Source organism: Sylvia atricapilla, chromosome 8, assembly GCF_009819655.1.
Source record: "Sylvia atricapilla isolate bSylAtr1 chromosome 8, bSylAtr1.pri, whole genome shotgun sequence".
NCBI classification, from domain to species: domain Eukaryota; kingdom Metazoa; phylum Chordata; class Aves; order Passeriformes; family Sylviidae; genus Sylvia; species Sylvia atricapilla.
This window is the reverse complement of record NC_089147.1, coordinates 29,945,659-29,965,616: the sequence shown is the minus strand read 5'-3', so window position 1 is coordinate 29,965,616 and position 19,958 is coordinate 29,945,659. Positions and strand designations below refer to the sequence as shown.

Below are 19,958 nucleotides of genomic sequence, written 5' to 3'. Positions count from 1 at the left end.
ATAGTATCTGGCAGGACCCTGCAACTCAACACACCAGGCTCCATCACCTCTTACCATGCCTGTCTAATACGATAGTACAGACTCCAACTGAGCACAATAGGGCACAAAAAGAGGAGAAACAAAGACTTTAGGGCAGAGTTTCATCATGAACTTCAGCCTCTTTTATCGTCATCAACAGAAGGCACAATTTTAACTGAACTCCTAGGGAGGAGGAGGAGGAGGAGGTGGAATTTAATTTGCCTTCCTATGAGAAACTGAGAGCAGAACACTCCCACTTGACCTCTTTAACCTCCTAATCTCCCAGGACATTCACTGTGTACAACAATGCCAACGCAAATGGATCTATAGATTCACTGTATTTCCTAAAGAGATGATCACAACAATGGAAGTGTTTTTCAGATACACATCCATCTAATTTATTGAAACAATAGATTTGGGAGGAGTTGGTGCAAAAATTCAGTATATGCAGATCTCTTAAGCTGTTTAGCTTTAAAATATCAGTGACAAAGTTCTGTCTCAGATAAAAATCAACTATCGCTCTAAGTAATTTTCCATCTTTGCACCTTAGAGTTTCTAATTAAATCATCTTGAAAGGAGCCATTTGTGCTGCTCTTTTTTTTAAGAGAAAACCAAATTCCTGCCTAAAACCACTCAGACAACATAGAAAATTGGATTCAATTTACACTACAGAAACTCCATTTTAAAATATTTTAAGGAAAAGACACAAACCCATAAATATCTTGAAGATTAAGTCCATAAACACTAATCAGTGATCCAATTTTTACTTGCAGTATGGGCTAAGCACTGCAGCACATACAGAAGACTCCGTAAAAGCATGCACTATTCAGAAAACAGTGGGTCATGCAGCTCAGCAGTAAGTATTAAGCAGTGGCTGTTAAATAAACAGCCCAGATTTTTTAAGCTTCCATACTGAGTGTATGCCTTAATCTTTTTTTTTTTTTTTTTTCAATTTAAAAATGTCGAGATCTTAACATCAGGGTAATGTCGTTTGTGTTCGCTTCTTAGAAACCATTACTGAGGCAGCTCTTGTTTCACAGTCTGTTTATCTTCAAACTTATATTTAGAAGTACATTGTAACAGGGTGAGCTGCTCCCAGGTTTATTTTTAATTCGAAGATACTGTCACACACTATGTTTGTGTGTCACAGAATGTGAAAACTAACACTAGATGCCAAGAAAGCTTAAGCACTACCAGTTACCAACAGGCTGATAGCATGAGGTTGTTGGGTGATTGTAATTGCTGGTAACTTTGCACACAGGCATGATTTAAAGCGAAAAATAAAACTATTGAAAAAAATTACGTTTATCTCCCCAAGAAAATAAGTTACACTCTAAGTGTGAAACCGCATGCTAGGAAACAAAGGCAGGGCTGTACCTAAAATAGAAGAGAGTGGCGAAAAGAGTATTATTAAGTGATTTACCTTGGCAACAGCTTTGCTTTCAGAATTATTGTTGGAATCCTTAATGCCATTTAATGAATCTCTTCTCTGTGGGCATGGCTTCTTTTTGCGCGGTCTGCCTTTAAGGTTTGGCGCTGAAAATTAATGGAGAACACTTTGAGCACATTGTCTTATACTGGATTCTTAACAGCCAAAAGCATAATAAATAATTCTGCTACAATCAGTCACAGAAATGTACACATCTGTCCACAGTAAATGCTTATTACAAGATTCTGTCCTCTCTGGGTTACATCTTGACACACTATGCATTTGTATAGAATATCCCCCAAGGCTAATCTATCCTACTTTCACATAACTAATTAATAAAAAGTCAAACACTGGTCTCCCAAAGACTCGGAGAGAAAGCACAAATACTTCTGCCTGGTACAAAAAAGAACAAAATTTAATATTAATAGGCAACCTTGCATTAATCACCCTGCTGCCTTTATTTTTAATCTTCAAGAAAGAGTGCTAACTGCTATTTCCAACTTTGGGAAACATCTGGTATTGGAAATGCTCTGAAATACTGAAATTCCTTACAGCTCTGAGAAAAGTTTATATATCCTGTCACTCTTGTCAAAGTTTTTCTAAAAAAGTTTAAGAAAAAAATAAAAAATTATCCGAGTCCTGAAATGGATTAAAAAAAAACCCTTAACAACTAGTTCTGGAAGTTGACAAGTACTGAAATAAGTGATTGATTGTTTCACAAGGGTTACATACCACACATACAAATTAACGTGACTCACTTTCAGTTTTGTCCAATTCTTAAGATAAAACAGCTCTGAAATAACACAGTGACTAAATCCTAACTGTGCTGAGCCATACGAGGAATGGGATATGGATCATCATAAAAAATATCACACTCATCTCTCAACAGTGCTATTACAACATAAATTATGATCATATATAGAAATAATAGATGAAGCAGATGCTTGCTCATTATTACATGTCCCCCCAGATTTAAAAATCAGCCTCCGACTACTATGGCAACATCTAAAATGATAAACAATCATTAACTAATGACTGTACTGAATAAGATAATTTCTTTTAAACCTTTAATTTTTAGGTAACCATTGTTTTCATTACTTAAAGGGATGATTAGAACAATGTCACAAATCTAAACATCACAAACCTCTTGAGTGTCTTCTAATTGTTTCTAATCTTACATTTGTCACACAGTAAGCCAGTGGTTTCAGGACATTTTACATTTTAATTAGTTTGCAAACACAATAAAGGGTGCTAATTTGATTTTATAGTTTGAGTTACACTGTCATATTTGGTCTGTTCAGAGAAAAAAGAAAAGCTTTGGGTTTAAAATAAAAAGTCAGATCATTTTCTTCCCCCAACACTGGTGTAAGGTAAAAAAAAAATAAATCTGTGTATGTGTGTATATATATATCTGCATGTGCATATGGGAGTAAGTCCGTATTTGTGTCTATCTGAAAATACATTTATCTCCCTACAGAAATATCTCCATCTATCTCCAGTGAAGCACATTCTGCTTATTGAAAAGTACTGCAGAAAGCAATTCTGAAATTGTCATCTGAGGCTAACATGCAAAATCAAACAAAGAGAGAAAGAAATTATTACCCATTCCAGCCGACAAACATCTGCCTGATTTATATCTGTACTCATGAATGCTACAGCATGTGACTGCACACTACATCGCTGGGAGTCTCAACTTGTGTGGATGTCAGTGTTACACAAAATGAACACTGGGAGCGTTTGCTGTGTGCCTACAAATCCCCTCCCCCGGCCGCTGCATTACTCATCCGAACAGAGCCGAGCCCTCGGCGGGAGCGTGGGCCGGGCTCCACGCCGGCTGCCACACTGCTGGCCACGCTGCCCTGCCTGATTTACAAACCCCGCTCGACCTTCCATGCCTTCTTCCTCACGCCGACGGGCGCCTCTTGGCACACGACCTGCACGGGATGGACCGGTCCCTAAACCACGGGCTGCCTCAGCAGTCGCGGAGCTCTTTCAAAAGGTACTGAAGGAAATGGAAATGTTCCCTCGATTTGCTACACTGGCACACACGTTAAAAGATGAACCACTGAATGAAAGGATCCCCAGGCCTGCCCCAACCAGGGGCCAAAGAGGGATGTGGCTGAGCTGCCATCAAACACACTTGCATGCAAGTTATTTGTCCTTTCTTTCCTTCCTTCATTCCATTCCTTCTTTTTAACAAATAAAAAGACTAGTTCAAGGCTCAATGTTTTTCAAACACACTTGTTATCCTGAGTTTTGGCACTGTACTTTGCATCACACTATAAAGCACTCCTAATGTTTTGCTAAAAGCTTTAAAAGCAAGAAGGCATTTGTTCCTAAATTCCAGGTATACTGAGCTTGCATATAAACACTGTTTGAATTGGAGCCTTCCACGGTAGAACTGGCACAAGCCCACTATGAAATGGGGTATTTGCATTCTCCCTGTGGCTCAGGAGCTGCAGCAGGGAAAGTCTGTCTGCAGCACACACAAGGACCATCCCACATGCCCCATGGTATGATTTTAAATCACCTAAAGCCACTCCAGATCTGACACACAATTAACAAGAAAGCAGCAATAGGAATTATTATCAGAAGAGAAGGTCCTGGCATCTAATACCTACTCTGTAAAAGAAAACGTATTTGACGTAGTTCCAGTCACACTTGAAACAAAGCCATTAATATTTGCTCCCTAAGCCATTATAAATAAATGCATTATTCAAAGATTATTGCATTTCAGTGACATTCGTTTTGTTTGTGTGAGCAAGGAAATATGACTAGGACCAAAGAAAGAATTTACAAGTCACATTCATGTTTCAACTTTGTCATCTTTGGTTTAATTTTTGACATATTCATGAGCACACTGCAAATGTCTTGAATTTGTTATTCATTATTATTTTAAAGCAATTTTACACATTTTGTGGCTCATTCACATTCAGTTTGCCTGATGATGTTCAGTATGTACTGGACAGCTAAGTGAGTATCCTATGGGTTTTCTTCTGTTTTCTAGTGGAGAAGGACTTCTGGCATGACTACCTAAGAATATCCAAAACGATTCACTTTCTTCATGTGTTTGTGCATATGGCTTTCAAATTCATTTTCTGAAAGCACTTGTGGCAGTGAGGCCCTGTAACTTGCACATTCCCAGAAGGCGAGAGCATAAGCAAAGAAAATTGAAGTAAAAAATGAATAAATAAGTACACAAAAAAGTTTGCATTATTTGCCACCTCTTCAGTGGGAGTGCCTGGAACAGGAGTATGAGAGAGACAATACAGTCCCAGTGAAAGAACCTTCTTTCCTGTATAATTGACAGCGTGATTGCCTTTTGCCAACGTGCGGTATTTTCCCACTCCTTTTACCTGCTGAGTCCTGGCAAACCTTTCAGGTATGGCCAGGTAAAACACAGCTAGCAGCAAAATGCACACAGTAGCAGTGAACACTCCTTGGAGCCTGGAGGAGTCCCCAAACTGTGGCTGTGCTCTGTACTGCCAAAACACCAGCAATGCCCTACGTGTTTTTACTGCAAACTGTCACACCTGAGAGGTTAAATGCAAAGCCTGTGTCATGCACAGCATGAGTTGGACTATCTGTAGATGGAGAATGGCAAGTCTTTGCTGTCTATACATATCCCAATAAGAAGATGCTTCCAAAGCCTGTTCTTGCACAAGCTGCCTACAAACTATAGTAACCAAAGATAATTCAGATGCATCTGTGCAGAGAAATAAAGACCAGGAATTGCCAATAAGCTCACTAGTAGGCTCTGACCCACCAAGAGAACCACACAGAAAAGAGAGGAGATCAAGGCTAATGCTGCTCAGGCTAGCTAGCTGTTTCCTCAAAGCCAGAAGTTCTTTCTGTTCATGAAGCCAAGAAACAGCATCACTGCTCAAAAACTACATCTTCCCTTCCAGCAGTCTCCCCAGACTGTGCAAACAGCATATTGTAGGTGATCGGGATGAGCCAGAAGGAGAGGGAGAGGGCAGCTACCCTGCTCACCTACTCAGAAAATTTGTAAGATTTTGGCTATTGTTCTCCTGTCTCTACCAACCCTCAGTTATTCAACTTTCACAGACACTGCCTGCTCATCAGGACATGAGAAAAAGGAGTATTTCCAAGCCTCACTGCCTAGAACAACTCCCAGCTCTGGTTTCACCCCAAAAAAAGGCAAGTTCTACGCAGGGGAAAGAGAAGTACCAAAGTGGGAGCTGCCAAAGTCAACCACGACAATTAACACTACTTACAATGGAAAAACATAGGCTGCCACAACAAGACAACACATTCACCTGCCACCTTCTTTTCCTATGTGTCCAGGATGGAAAAGTGATCACAGGGCTTACCATCTCCCTGTTATCAGGCTAGCCTCACCTAAGCTGTATCTACATCAATAATGCCATGTACTGTGTACACACCACCACTTCTAGGGGCATGAATCAATCAAGAAATAATGGCTGCGGTTTTGGGGTACCTGAATTTAGCAGGTCACTGACTGTAAAATTACCTCTTCTTTAAGAGTCTGATTATCACTGGAAGTCCAGTGAGTTCAACCCTCCTAGTAACACTGCTCTCTACATTCACATATTTTGGCTGATGCAAAAGACGTGTTGTTATAGGGAGGGTGTTAAAAAAAATAGTGGCCTTCACAGAGCTGAGGTCAAGCTATGTTAGCACTCTGTCAAAATCAGTGGTGTAGCCAAGAGTTTTTAATGAACCTGGAATGCATTACCTCATCTGTCATACCTGGATCACTTACTCATGTTGAGCCCAAAATAACCTTGGACCTTGCTGGCTGCTCAGCAAACCATATAACTAAACAAGTACTGTACTCATGCCTAAAACATGCATCTTTTAATTGCCTGCTCCACGTTTCTTACTCTAGAGCACATCTAAGCAATTGTAATGCCCATGATCAAAGTTCTTGCCTTTCCAGGCCTCTCTGACCTATGTAACTATTTCCTGATACAACTTTTGATTCTGGTTTGCTTATACTCCAGTTTCTCAGAAACACTTCAAGAGTAGGAGAAAAAAGAAAAAAAGACAAAAAAAAAATAGAAAAAGAAAAGAAAGAAAAAAAAGAAAAGGAGGCCATTGCCATATTTTGCTGAAGAATGTACTCAGCTAAAGGACTTATAACTTACACTGCCAACCAGACTCTTCTGGCTGCTTGCTGTTTTCTGTGACCATGTTTCTGTGGAAGGATGAAGGAAGAATAACATCATATTTGCCAGCTGCAAAAATCAATTTAAAAAAAAAAATCAACTGAGCTTCTAAAAATTTCCATGGTCATCAGCAAAGAAGGGCCAGCAGAAGATCTGGGTCTACATTTAGGGTGGGCTCACAGAGTCAGGTGAGCTCTAAATGCAAAGCTGGGAGTGTACCAAAGGGAGGTAATCACAAACCAGGCTTTAGGTAGAGCAGCAGAAGTCACAAGAAGTGAATAAACAGGGATGAACAGTCCTGGATTCAGAAGAGACATGAAGCAGTGGCAGCACAGCTGCCAAAAGCATCCACAGCCACTCCTCCCTCACAGAATCCTTCCACACTGTGCCAGTCCTTCTTCTGTCTTCTGGTTTTCACACACACGAACAAAAGCCGTGATACCAGAACCCTTGGCCCTAGGCTGCAAAACTATCAGTGCATACAGAACAGATTAGGAGATCTCCCCTCTGAGGCAGGCGGAAATGGCAGGATGTGTCAGATCCCAGAGCTATTCATGATTCAGGTGCCCAACAGAAGCTGGAGGTAGCATATGGAGATGCCTGGCCATTGAAGTCAAGGTGAGAAGAATGGCCCCAGATCTCCACAAAATCCATGAACTGACCATGCCTGTCAGCAGGTGGCAAATAGCTGGTTGCTGAGGTCATCCCTAATGCAGACTGGCAAAAGTTGCTCTTGGCTGAAAAGCGTGGTTACGTGTTGCACCTTTTAAAATGTAATGAATAGAAAGTTAACAGGTTTAATGGCTTTAACACTTACCCCTCTAGGGGGCTTCCGGCATTCTGCAATATCTGGAAGTTAAGGAAAGCATATTGCTGTATTTAATCATGGCCCCAAAAACTGTTCAAAGCTTAGTTAATCTTGCATACTTTGTAGAGTCCCAGCTGCTTCCTTCGTCTCCCCGTCACCACCATCTCCTTACTTTATCTCCTTCCCCTCATTCCTTTTTTTTTTTGTGTGTGTGTTTTGACTTTGGGCCTTCACGTTTAATTTATTTTCCTTTCACCCCTGCAAGTTTATTTAAAAGCTTTTGCGTCCTTGAAACAGGGTCCAAAAATGAGGGCTTGGGGCATTTATTGCCCAGGCACGCTGAGCTGATGAAGAGAGAAGCAAGCTGTAAGTAATCTAATATTGCATCGAAAGGTTAGAAATTAAAATGCTTGGAAAATAAAGCAAAATACCAGACTATGCTAAAAAAAAAACCCAGATCTGTGTTTAGGAAACAACAGTATCAATTCAATTTGAGGAAGGTCTCAACAGGATCCTGAGTACACCTATGGAAGTCAGTGATGAGCACCTACCAACAACTCAAGCTCTCACCAAGCTGTGGAGGTCACACAGCCTCTCTGCCCACACACACACCCCACTCATGCTTGCTCAATCCGACATAAAACAACTAGAATATCAAAATTATTTTTACTAGACTTTTTCTAAATGAAAACACTTGTTTATCCCTTTCTTTATAACTGAACATGTCAGGCCTGACCTGCAAACTCCAGAGCACAGCAGTGAACAACCTTGCAGGAAACATTAAGGAATCATGCTGCTTTCTAACCCACACGGAGAAAGAGAGGACTTGTGTAGCCATTTCTGAAAGTTTTGTTTTGGAAATGAGATATCCCATGCTCCATGTGGGGAAAATCAATTTGCTACCTCTCTAAAGAAAACATTCCCCATTTGGAAATAAGTGAAACAGACACTTCCTTGTGTGGATTAATGTGGAGACATATGACTTGCTGCAGACTGTTGTTTTGACCCCCCTCCTGACTAGACAATCTCCGAAGAAAGCAAAATGCTAGTATTTTTCATGAATTACAGTTCAGTCTAGCATTGCTTTTAACAGAAAATTTAGAGGCACTGCAAACATCAGGTTGACCAATTTTGCCAAAAAAGGAATGTTTCTTTTTTCCACGTAAGACAGGGACGAGGTTCAGGATGAGGCCTGGAGTCTCTTTTTCTTCGTTTCAGCATGGTTGGATGTTAAGACTTTTCCTTGATCTGGACTTCTTTATGTCCTGCTGACTAATGTTTTTTAAAAATGGAAAAAAGCTTTTTTTTTTTTTTTTTTTTTTTTTCTTCATTTGTTTGTTTGTTTTTCTGGACAAAATCTATAAATGTGTTGGAAATTATGAAATGCAGGAAATTGAAGTGAGAACCTGAAGACTTCAGAGAAAAAAAAACCTATGCTTGACAAATATGTGACATTCAAGTAGACCTTAGAGCAAATTAAAACAATAATAACAAAAAAATTCAGTGTAGGCCTATTACTGGCTACAGATGACAGGATTATTGCTAATGATTCAGAAAGAGGCAGAGGTGTTTGGTAAATATTTGTTCCATACTTGCAAAGAAGCCAGATGATATGCTTGCAAAAGAATATAATTAAAGCCACTCAATTGACTTGGCTTTACAGAAACCAGATCTTAAAACAACAGGAAAGAAAAACAAACAAAGCACCTTATTTTACACTTTGAAACTATAAGATAGGTTAGAGAGACTAGCTGCACACACGGAACTTACCTGCATTCAGTAAGACAGCTGATTTAATATTAGATAATACTTTGATTAAAAACCAGCACTACGTAATTTTATTCAAGCGTATATTGAATGGATTTAGAACTGGCTAAATGTAGGCATCAGCGGGGAATTTCTACCAAATGAAAAGATTTCTGGTGGGATTCCACAGAGGTTGCTCCTAACCTTGTAAGTATTACAAATTTTCATCAGTGAAATAAATATCAAGTCCCTGACAGTTACATTCACACTGACACCAGGACTGCCACAACGCTAGGACTGACTCATACAAATGAGCAATCAGAAGGAAAATAGACCAGGAAAACACAATAGTCCTCAATACAGCTCCAGCATGAAACCTGCAAACAGGGATTACAGGTCCCATTGATCAGGCCAAGGGTGACTGTTCATAGGCCACTCCCCACTGGAAATTCAACATACACTGACAGGAACACGCCGCGGCCAACGGGGTATCTGCCTTCAGGGAGGTCTGAGTAACTCAAGCTGTGCTGGGTTTGACAAAAATGACTGAGAATCACTTTACTAGGTAACAGGAATGCCTCAAAGGTGAGGAAAAAGCTGGTACTCAGGAGTGAGGAGGCTTAACCAGGCATGCCCAGGCAGTCCCCATACCTGATCCAGTGCCAGGGCATGGAGGCACGCGTATAACCAGCCTTCTCAAGGCCTTTGGGAAAAGCCTGAGCCAGACACAAGGTGGTGTGCACAGCGCAGGAAGCAGCACGTGAACGTGAGGGTCTGGAGGGCTGAGATAGCCGACTGGAGCTGGGTGTCCGGCCCCAGGCACGGCGAGGGCCGAGCCCACGCTGCTGCCAGCAGAGAGCCTGGCCGCTGCGGGCGGCTGCAGCAGCCCGGCTGGCTGCACGACCAGGCGTCCAGCTGTCTGGCTCCGGTCCTTGCTCAAACAGCTGTTTCCCTTCTCCTTCAGAAAAAAGGTGGTGAACTGGATGAAAGAGTTTGCCAGCAATTTTGGCCGACGAGCCACTACTTGGGGTTCATACCAGATTAGATGACTCAGAGGTTCTTCTGGTGAGAAATCGCATGAGTATAGGATCAAACACAGTGAAGTACTGAGCAACGCAGGACACGGAACACGAAGAGTTGCAGACTTGATTCAGCAAAGTACATGCCTAACTCATAAAGACCTGGAGGATGCAAAAAGACCTCTGATGACCTAACTGAGGCTATTCACATCTTCGAGGCTGAGCCTGTGTTAAGCATTTAACACAACCAAGCCAGCATGGCTCTCTGTGTCACTAATGTGAAAGAAGCATTCGTGCCCTGAACAAAGAATCATGAAACACCCTGTGCTTGGGCAGCATCACAGGCTCAGACATGGGTTCATCAAATTTCCCTTTCCCTCAGAAATCTGCAGTCACCCTCCATCCCCAAAGCCCTCCATCCCCAAAGGTCACCTCCTGGGAAGCTGCACCCAGCAGACAGGGGCTTCAGTTTCTGTTGGAGGGTCAGAGCAACACTCAAGAAGTGTAGGTCTGACTTCTCAAAATAGTCTGGTTAAAAAAAAAAAAAAAAAAAAAAAAAAAAAAAAAAAAGAAAAGAAAAGTGAGCAAATGAGCAGGTTCTAACAGATTATATAATAGCCAAGACAAAAACAATGCGAACGGGGCAGCAAGAAGTGAAAATGCACAGCAAATTCCATGCACGTCAGCCTGTCCGATCAAAACTCATCAGAACACTCAAGGTAGGCCCTCCATTAGAGGGCTGTAGAAATTAAAAGGCAAATTTAGCGCAGCTTTCCTGTAACAACGTTTCCTTTTCTCTCCAGTAAAAGCCGGCGTTTGTGTAATTGCCGTCTAGCAGAGTCAGCAGTGCCCAATGGAGACATGACCTACATACCTCAGAAATACAACAGCTACGTAACCAGCCGTAGCCACGTAGAGAGACAGATGAGATGGGCTAATTGACTGATGGACATTGTGCACCAATACAAACAGGCAGAAATTCATGCCAGAAGGAGTAAAAGGACAGTTTCCAAGACCTTGCTTTCGGGAATGACAATGCCAGGTAGATCATCAAGTTGTGCACAATGTGAAAATAACAACTATATTATTTAAATAATCTCTTGCATTTCTGATTTGTAACTGATTATATAAGATTCTTTTTTTTTGGTGTAGGAATATTGTAATTCCCTTTCCTTTTTGTTTCCTTTGCACTTGATCGTTGCACCGTGAATTAACCAAAATTTGTTAGGCATAATCAACCTGCATGACGGTATTAGTGAAGATATATAGTGAAGTGACAAGCAGAAACTATAGAGTAAGCTCTCCTTTTCGATGCCTACATCCAGCTGCCACCACAAGGACTACAGAAGGCATTAGGTGGAGGCAGGAGCAGCAGCCACAGCCTAAGCCCCGCACCCATTCACATCTCTGGGTCATCACCAACTTCACTAGCAGCACCTTGGCTTGCCAGGCCCCCCAACACTGCTGAGCACAGGACGGGATCTCCACTTTTTCACCAATAAAACACAGAAGTGGAACTCTGGCCATTCTGTCAGGTTGTGCATGAGCAGCTAGGGAATCTGTCTAAGTCCCAAAACACACCAAAAACGGTGGTTTTAAAGTCCTGATTTTAAGATCGTGTGCCCAATTTAAATGAGTGCAAACCCCATGGACTCGCTGCAATCATTCCAAACATCAACACAAACAAAACTGAACCCATCTCTGCATTTTGGCCCCAGCAAATCTCTAGCACTCAGAAAAATCCAAATAAAACTGAGCCGCATCCATAAATTTATCTGAGCAAGGCAGGGTTTAAACTAAATATGCAGTCAGTTGTGCAATATTCTTCCGTAGTCAATACTGGTTCTTAGGAAATTATCTGAGTGAATTAAGTGGAAGACTATTAAACAATTTACACACTTCCTTGTGTTTCAGATGTCTAATTATAGCTGTGTTTGTCTCTCCCCGCAGAACTGTTGTATACCACATGGTATGCATATTTCAGCATCCAGCATTATTAACTCATGACCGACTGTCAGTTGATCATTATCTAACACATGGGGTCTGCAAAAACAGCCTTATTTGGGCAAAAGCAGGCTCCGGACCCGCTCCCACTGCATTTTCCCCCAGAAGAACTTCACTTGGATTATTATTTGCTGTCAATGGAAACTCTGAGGTTACTTCTGTGAAATCTGCAGACAGGAAAATAAATCCTCACTGAGTTTAAACAGTTCATATTAAAACCATCTCCAGCTCGGCTGGTTTAAAGAAAACTCTCAGTTGCCCTCTAGTGTCCCCCTGCTGCCACGCCAGGCAGCCTGCCTGCCACGGCCAAGGTCACACAATTTAACCTGATTTCACGCTGGCAGATTTACTATTTGCCTAATATTTTGCACAAAAGCGCGAGGGGGGAGGGGGGGGATGCTTTTTCCCCCTGGAAATTTCAGGGCTTGGGCCCAGCAAGCCCAAAGCTTGCATAATGTTTACAGCTGTAATTGAGGCACATGACACACGGGTTTTATGAGTGAGAATCTCTGAAATCACTCTCTGTGCTGCACTCCATAAAGTTCATTCATAACTAAAAATAGACTAATGTACAAACTGATTTAGCATTATACTGAAGCTAAGGAACATAGGGAGTCTGCAGAATTCCCTAATATGGAAGAGAAGCTGAGTTTTCAAAAGCAGCAGTTTATTTGTTTCTGAAAATGGACAACATATGTAAAAGATTTAATATATAGAACCAGGTGTATATATAGCCTAGATCTTCACATGTGCCCATTTTTATTCTATATAAAGGCTTTATACAGCCTGAAACTATAGATTTAATAATAGATTACTAAATTAAGTCTGCACAATCACTTCATAAAAAAATAATTTCAATTTAAAATACAGCTGTAGGGGTTTGGACAATTTCCTGCGTAATAGAGGCCCATCCCTGAAATGTAAATAACACCGGTATTAAAACAAGTCAATCAGGCACATCACAAAAAAAAAAAAAAAAAAAGTACATGAAAACAAATGCATTTTCCAGTCTATTCTAAGTAAGGATGCCAAACCTCTATTTTATTTGAATGCTGCTTTGATACATTACTACTGCTTCAGCTGGCTTTTTTTTTTTTCTTTTTTTTCTTTTTTTTTTTTCCTTCCCAAATGTCCTGTTCCTCCTTAGAGAAATCCAGGGCTGACTAAGTCTTAGCATTTTGAAAACAGCAAACCATCAGGGTTTTGCAATAAGAATTATTCACTGCTTTCCTGTGTACTGTCAGCATTCTTAAAATACTGTTACTATAAAATTAAACAGTGTGCTCTTCAGAAACACATGACGATGCCTGCTCTGTTTTTTTAACTATAATTGTGCAATTTAAAATTCTCTTCTTTCTCAATGCCTTCTTGCCAAACAAATACCTTTGATAGTTATAAGGTTACAAAAACAGTTTAGACTTTTTTTTTTTTTAAACTTACAGGCCACCTGTAATATTAATGACTGATCACACAGTAAAAATGACAAGCATTACTTTATTTGGTATATATCGTAAGTTAATTATAAGGCCTTCTCTTCTTAATTTGACAAGACTGAAATATCACAAGAAGTACATATGGCAATTCAGAAAATATAATCAGGGAAAAGGCGAAATGAACATTTCAGAAGACAAATGATTTGATTTGCATAAGCAGATATTTGTAAGGCTCCGCCTTTCTCTGCTGCCTGAACAGCACTTTCTATTTCTCTTGCTCTCACTTTCACAGCATAGTTCACAAGCACAGTAATTGCACTTTCCACTCCAAAGTGTTGCCCCGATTGGTAAGAGGAGGCTTTTTCCGACAGCAGCCAGTGATGCTGTGGGACTCTGAAGAAATGACCCTGTGCATCCACCCTGAGGTAGCAGGACCTGTTCCAGCCATGCGTGCTGCCCCAGCACCCCCGCTTTTCAGAGGAAGTTGTGTCTCAGCTGTACCTCAAGCCAGACCCCCAAAATACTGAAATTGCCACTAACATTATAAAGGGGGTAGTATGGTCCCAGCAGCACCCAGCCATTCAGGGATGTGGGACCCCTGGCAAGCCACCGCCCCTTTGTCTGCAGACTGGTCTCTTAACCACTATCTTTCTATAGTTCTGCACATTACCTGATGTTGTCCTCTGCTGACTTAGGCTGCTGGAAGATTGTGGTAACCTCAGGAAGCCCAAAAACTTCTTTTCCTTACTTCATGAAATACACAGCTAGAATTTTATTGACTAATCCTGGTGAGTTCCCCTCCTTCTGACAGCATCTGGAAGGCCTCTGACATAGTCCAGGAATCCTCATCCTTATTTCCAATAAAGAGTTTGCTCCACTCCCAGATTTACTTACTCCCCTTCTGACGGATTTAAGTTTTTCCTAGAAGCCTCTCCATCAGCCAGGACCTGAAGCTACTTTGTTTAGGAAACCTGACAAAGTGACATGGGTGGCCAAGACTACATATCTAATTTTAAACAGATAAAAGTAGCATCAAGACAAATCATCACCTCTTCTGGATTTCCAAGTACACTATTAAGTAAGACTTGGACTTCAGCTAAAGTCTTCAATGAATATGAAGATTCATTGTCCCAAGAGATAAATATTGACTGAGGGAAAGCAAAGGTCAAATTGGTCAATATTTACTCAAGAAACTCTAAATCTTGATGCAGTGTAACATACACTCTAAATGTCTTCATCAGCTATCTCTGTAGATCTTTTCATTATGACTAAATACTACAAAAGTATCTTCACCCCTCCGAAATCCCAATTTAAAACTCAGAAACTCAAACACACCTACTGCAAATACGAAGCTTTCTGTGCCAATGGCCTCAGCAAAAGGACATGTTGATTTGCACACACTATCTGCCCAGCCTGCATGCCAAAACTCAGTAGCCCTGAACTCTGAAGACATGAACAACAGAAACTTTCTGACTCATTGCATAGCAATATTTCAGACTATCATGAACAGAATTTCTTCTTTGGTAAGGACTAACGCAATCCCTTCTTACTCTGTCTCAAGTATCTGTAAATTAAGACTGAAATGTTATCTCTGGTTTCTATTTAACATAAAAATTTACCCTGGTACAATGCTAAACAAGAGTTTTGAGGGAGTTACAGTCCCATTATCCACTGTGGCAAGTGTATTAGTCCTATAACTTATCTAAGGTTTCAAGCTTACTGCCTGCTTTCTAAAGGTTTTCTACCGTGTTATTTTTGTCTGAAGCCACAGTGCCATGGACTCTTTTCCACACAACAGCACTGTTGAAAGCAAAAATTCCAGGAAATTTGTAGAAGCTGATTTTTCTGAAGATGCATTATGAAGGAAGACGCTTCCATCCTCTGGATTTTCAATGAAGTTATTCCCAGAATTCCCCTTAGCATCTCCACACAGTCACTCAGTCACTGAGAAGGTTTAAACACTCCTACTTCAGTGTTCATTCAAACAGTCCAGCACAGCTGGTGAACTCTTATTTCTAACCTTTTGTCTTCACTAAACAGTCAAACGTAGCGGATTTTTTGCAATCACCATGGAGATCTGTTGGTTTCAAATTAGGCATAAACTGTTTGTTTCCTCTGCTATTTTTATTGCGTTTTGAGCCTATTATGCTCATCCCACCCTGCCCTTTCCTTATCTTACTGGCAAGCAAATAAAACCAGCTTCACTGAGAAGTCAAATCCTAAACACAGGCACTCCTGAACTCCGTGGAAGATGGCAATGGTCTCCCCTTCTCAACTGCCTTTCCTCACTGCTGCCAACCAGTCAGTCTGCACAAGGTCACACCACACTGATGACACAGAAGGGCCAAATGAAGTAAATCCCTGCTAACTGGAAGAAAAATGTGAGTCCTTGCTTTGTGCAGTTTCGTACTTAGGCTTCCTGGGGTTGGAAGAATTAATTTACTCACTGCAAAAGGGAATAATAGGCAGGGTGCAATGACACGACTGAACCACCAAGGGCTGGCATGGGAGAAATAGCCCTGGTGTGGCAAAAGGAACCAGGATGGGGATGGGACCATGTGGCAATGGGGGAAAAGGTGAGGAAGTGAAGAAAAGGAGGACTGAAGCAACAGGTACTAGGGGGAGCCACACTTCTGGACTGTTCGGATTACACACAGAAAGCAGTTAAATCCAGCACTCCCGAGGCAGGCGAAAGTGTTACCAAGAGACACCTAGGCTACTGCAGGTGCACCCTCTCACCACAGAAAGGCTGTCCCACACCGCTGAAAGCATGAAGGAGTTGTTAATTGATTGACTCCAAAGCGAAATCTCTAACAGAAATTCCTTCGGAGGCGCAAAGAAAGACACAAGGACCGATAGTGCTGAATGTAGGTTTCCCACAGCCCAAGTCAATGGGCTCCCTGTGCCAAAAAATGCAGCAGGCTGGGATCTGACAGTCCCAAAGCTGCGTAAGCCAAATGCAAGCCTTTCCCACAGTTCTGTGACAGGTACACTGCTGCCTTTAAAACAGCATCAAGTCTCCACTAAAGCATTTCTCTGCTTCTGGAATCATATGCAATCCATAAGATGGAACTTAGGTTTAAATTCAAAGGCCAATTAAAAAAACAAAATCAATGAAATGCTTTTATGAAAGAGAAGATTGATCTGCAGCTTATAACTTCCAGTAATGCAGTATTTTAGAACTTTAATAAATAATGCTTTTATCTTGATTGCAAAATAATACCCTGCCATGAAAACACAGAGCAGAGGTAGAAAACTGTTCAACAAGAATTAAAATGTCACACTTTGCAGAGAATGGGGCATTACAATTATTGGTGAAACATATTTTTCAAACTTGTTAACACAAAATTAACAATTACATACATCACTTAATTCTATAAGTGCATATCTCTCAAAGTACCCATTAGCCAACCATGCCTAGTTCAGTTTTAATATACATGCAGGCTTTGTAGCACAGAGGGGATGTAACTATGCAAGTGCTGGCACAGTAAAGCCTGAAATGGCAAGTGCTATTAAACTGAGATGCAATCACGTTGAAAGGGAAACATTAACAAACAGCAGACAATTGAGAAGAAAATACAGGGCGCTTGTGTTCTAATACATGTGCCTCAAAACCTTATATAACTATTCATTGTCTAGTTCATCTGGCCAGGGGCCCCGTTTGCTCTATGCTATGCTATACTAATTTTATAATAATAAACTGTTATACAAGCTTTATGCAGTCATGCATATGAAGAGGTTGTGGAAGACATTACGTTTGATTATGTTTCTAGCAAAGACACCATCTTGAAATTAAATTGCCTAGTAGAAGTTTAAAATTAAAAAAAAAAAAAACCAACAAACCCTAGCCAAAACAAAAAAAAAAAAAAAAAAAAAAAAAAAAAAAAAAAAAAAAAGAAATGAACAACCAAAAAGAAAATAAGACAAATTAAAGGAAAAGGAAACAAATGTATGCAAACAAATAATTTGAAATCCCCAAACAAACAAAAAAATCCTTTCTAAAAGGCTCCTTTTCCCCCCATCATCTCCACATTATGCATAACAGATGAATACCACTCATTCTTGCATCATATTATATCCCGTAATACAATGCAAGAATCTCCATGTTTCTGGACTAGGCTCACTGGAAGACAATCAGTGATTTTTGGAAATGCATGGGTTTTTTAAAATACACTTTCTTTTTGTAAAAACAAAGCAAAATAGTTTACAGAGCCAAAAGGAATGCATGAAATAGCTGGGGTTTAAAAACCATGTTATTTTTTGCTTTAGCATGAACCAACATGAGCCACTGAGATGCCTTAGTTAAGATTTAGCTGTACCACAAAACATTCATAGGATAGCAGCTGGAAAACTTGGGGATGAGAGACACAGGGCACAAAAACATATACACTACAAACGAGATGCGATCCAGAAAAGTAATTTCATATTCCACATTTGTCTGTGGAATTGTCTGAGAATTTTCTGCTCAACATTATTCCAGGTTTATCACAGTGGTTTCAAAACTGGCTATATTTAGTCACTGACCAGTGCCAGAAAGCACTACCAGACTATAGGATCATGGCATATTTTAAGTTTGATATCTCATCAGCCATCAAGGCCAGAAATAAAAATACCTGTTATTATCAAAAGGAGTGAAAGCCTCAGAGCTCCAAAATACACGAGGGATTTTCGTCAGCTAAGTCATGAGATATCCCAACTCAAAAATCGCATTCTGATTATCACTGTGTGTCTGATACTTCCCGACCACCCTCTACATATTTTGATTTCAACATTTTAACATCTAATCTAAAAAAAAATCCCATTAAAGCTAGTGAAGCAATGTTTTATGTGGAGCCCCTGAGGCACTTCCACATGCAAATACCACCACCACATACCAAAAGCAAAGAGTCGGCACTCAAGTGGCACTGAAGCTGATGGGTATAAGAGCAAGTCCCAAAAAGCTTTAATGCCAGATTCTGACCTAAATCACAGCACTGTCAATTCAAAGTAATTGACTCCTGTGGATTTACATGAGTGGAAAGAAGATCCTAATCTTGTTCTTAACCTTTACCTTTGAAGTAGAGATGATCATAAAATCAGGTTTTTTCCTAGCCAACAGGAAAATGTCAGAATTTCGTAACTTTCTTCAAATTGGGCATTCAGTCAGAAATGTTCTGAGCAGCACTAACGGGCTTTTTAATTTTAACGTTTCTAATGAAAAGAAAACAACTGGAAATACTTATACAGATTGAAACTCTCATCTCAAATGGTTTTGACAAGACAGTGCATCCCACCGAATGTGGGCTCAAAGCCCCGTGCTTGAACAGCGAGTGTTGAGTTCTCTGAGCCACTGCAATGGTACAGCCACTGGGGAGACTGTGGGACAGCACCAAAACTCATCCAGAGAAAGGGACTGGTACAGGACATGGCCACACCAGTGCCAGCTGTGACAGCATTGGGACTGAGAGTATGTCAATCCATGATAAAACCTAATCCTTCCAATCCTAGACCAAGTTAGGCCAGAATTAAAACGCAGCAAGAAGTTGGAACCAGGAGCAATGCAAGAGAAGGGGTGGAGCCAAGCCAAGGGGTTTGCCTGCAGCTTAGACCCATGGCCAAATGCTCCTACCAAAGGAAGCAGGAACCTCACCCATCCTCTAGCTGCAGGAATGCAAGACAAGGTGGCAAAACTCTCTTCAGCCACTAAGGAGTGTTTGTTGACTTCCTGTAATCTATTTAACCATTGTTACCTTGCTTTGGTCTAGGCTTCTGAGACTGCAGAAGTCCATCCAAATGCAGCCTCCTGCAACTGCTTCTGCCTGCACGACCCACCTCAACTCTGCCTTGGACTGACGTGCCAGCTGGAGCTTCTATTTGCTACTTTGGGACTGTCCGATTTTCATGGATCTGCATGCTTAGACCCAGCCAGGACAACCCTGATGCCTTCTCCAGCTCACCTGAAATGGGAGCTGATGTTACTGCTCATTCATCTTGGCTTCCTCTGCTCTCCCGAATATTTCTGATGGTTGCTAGGCAACTATTGTTGAATACATGCATGAGGCATTAATTGTATGAGCACTTTAAAAGAGGAAAATTCTTTAAAACTGAGGACACTGCCATACCAAAAATAGGATATTTCTTTTATGAAGGGCAACACTCGTGGCTGGGAATGTTGAAGGCTGCAGTATGTCAGAGGCCAGATGAGTCATTCAGATTACTCACATGCAGCGCAGCACAAAAGCAGCATCTTAGCAGACCTGACTTTATAATAAAATTTTATTTTAAATTAAGTGCTTCAGATCTAGTTTAATCTTTTGACTGCTGTCATTGGGATATCATAGTCCACATTTTCATGAAATTAATTGCGTT

The 19,958-nt window shown here is 40.8% G+C and overlaps 1 protein-coding gene across 2 annotated transcripts in view; it reads right to left on the bottom strand.

The window, feature by feature from the left end:
• Positions 1-19,958, bottom strand: part of ARID5B (AT-rich interaction domain 5B) — a 114,619-nt gene that overhangs the window by 34,217 nt on the left and 60,444 nt on the right. For both annotated transcript variants that reach the window (XM_066324243.1, XM_066324242.1), the window contains one exon: positions 1,442-1,554. In XM_066324243.1, the coding sequence (XP_066180340.1) occupies positions 1,442-1,554 (113 nt within the window). The remainder of the gene's footprint in view (positions 1-1,441; positions 1,555-19,958) is intronic.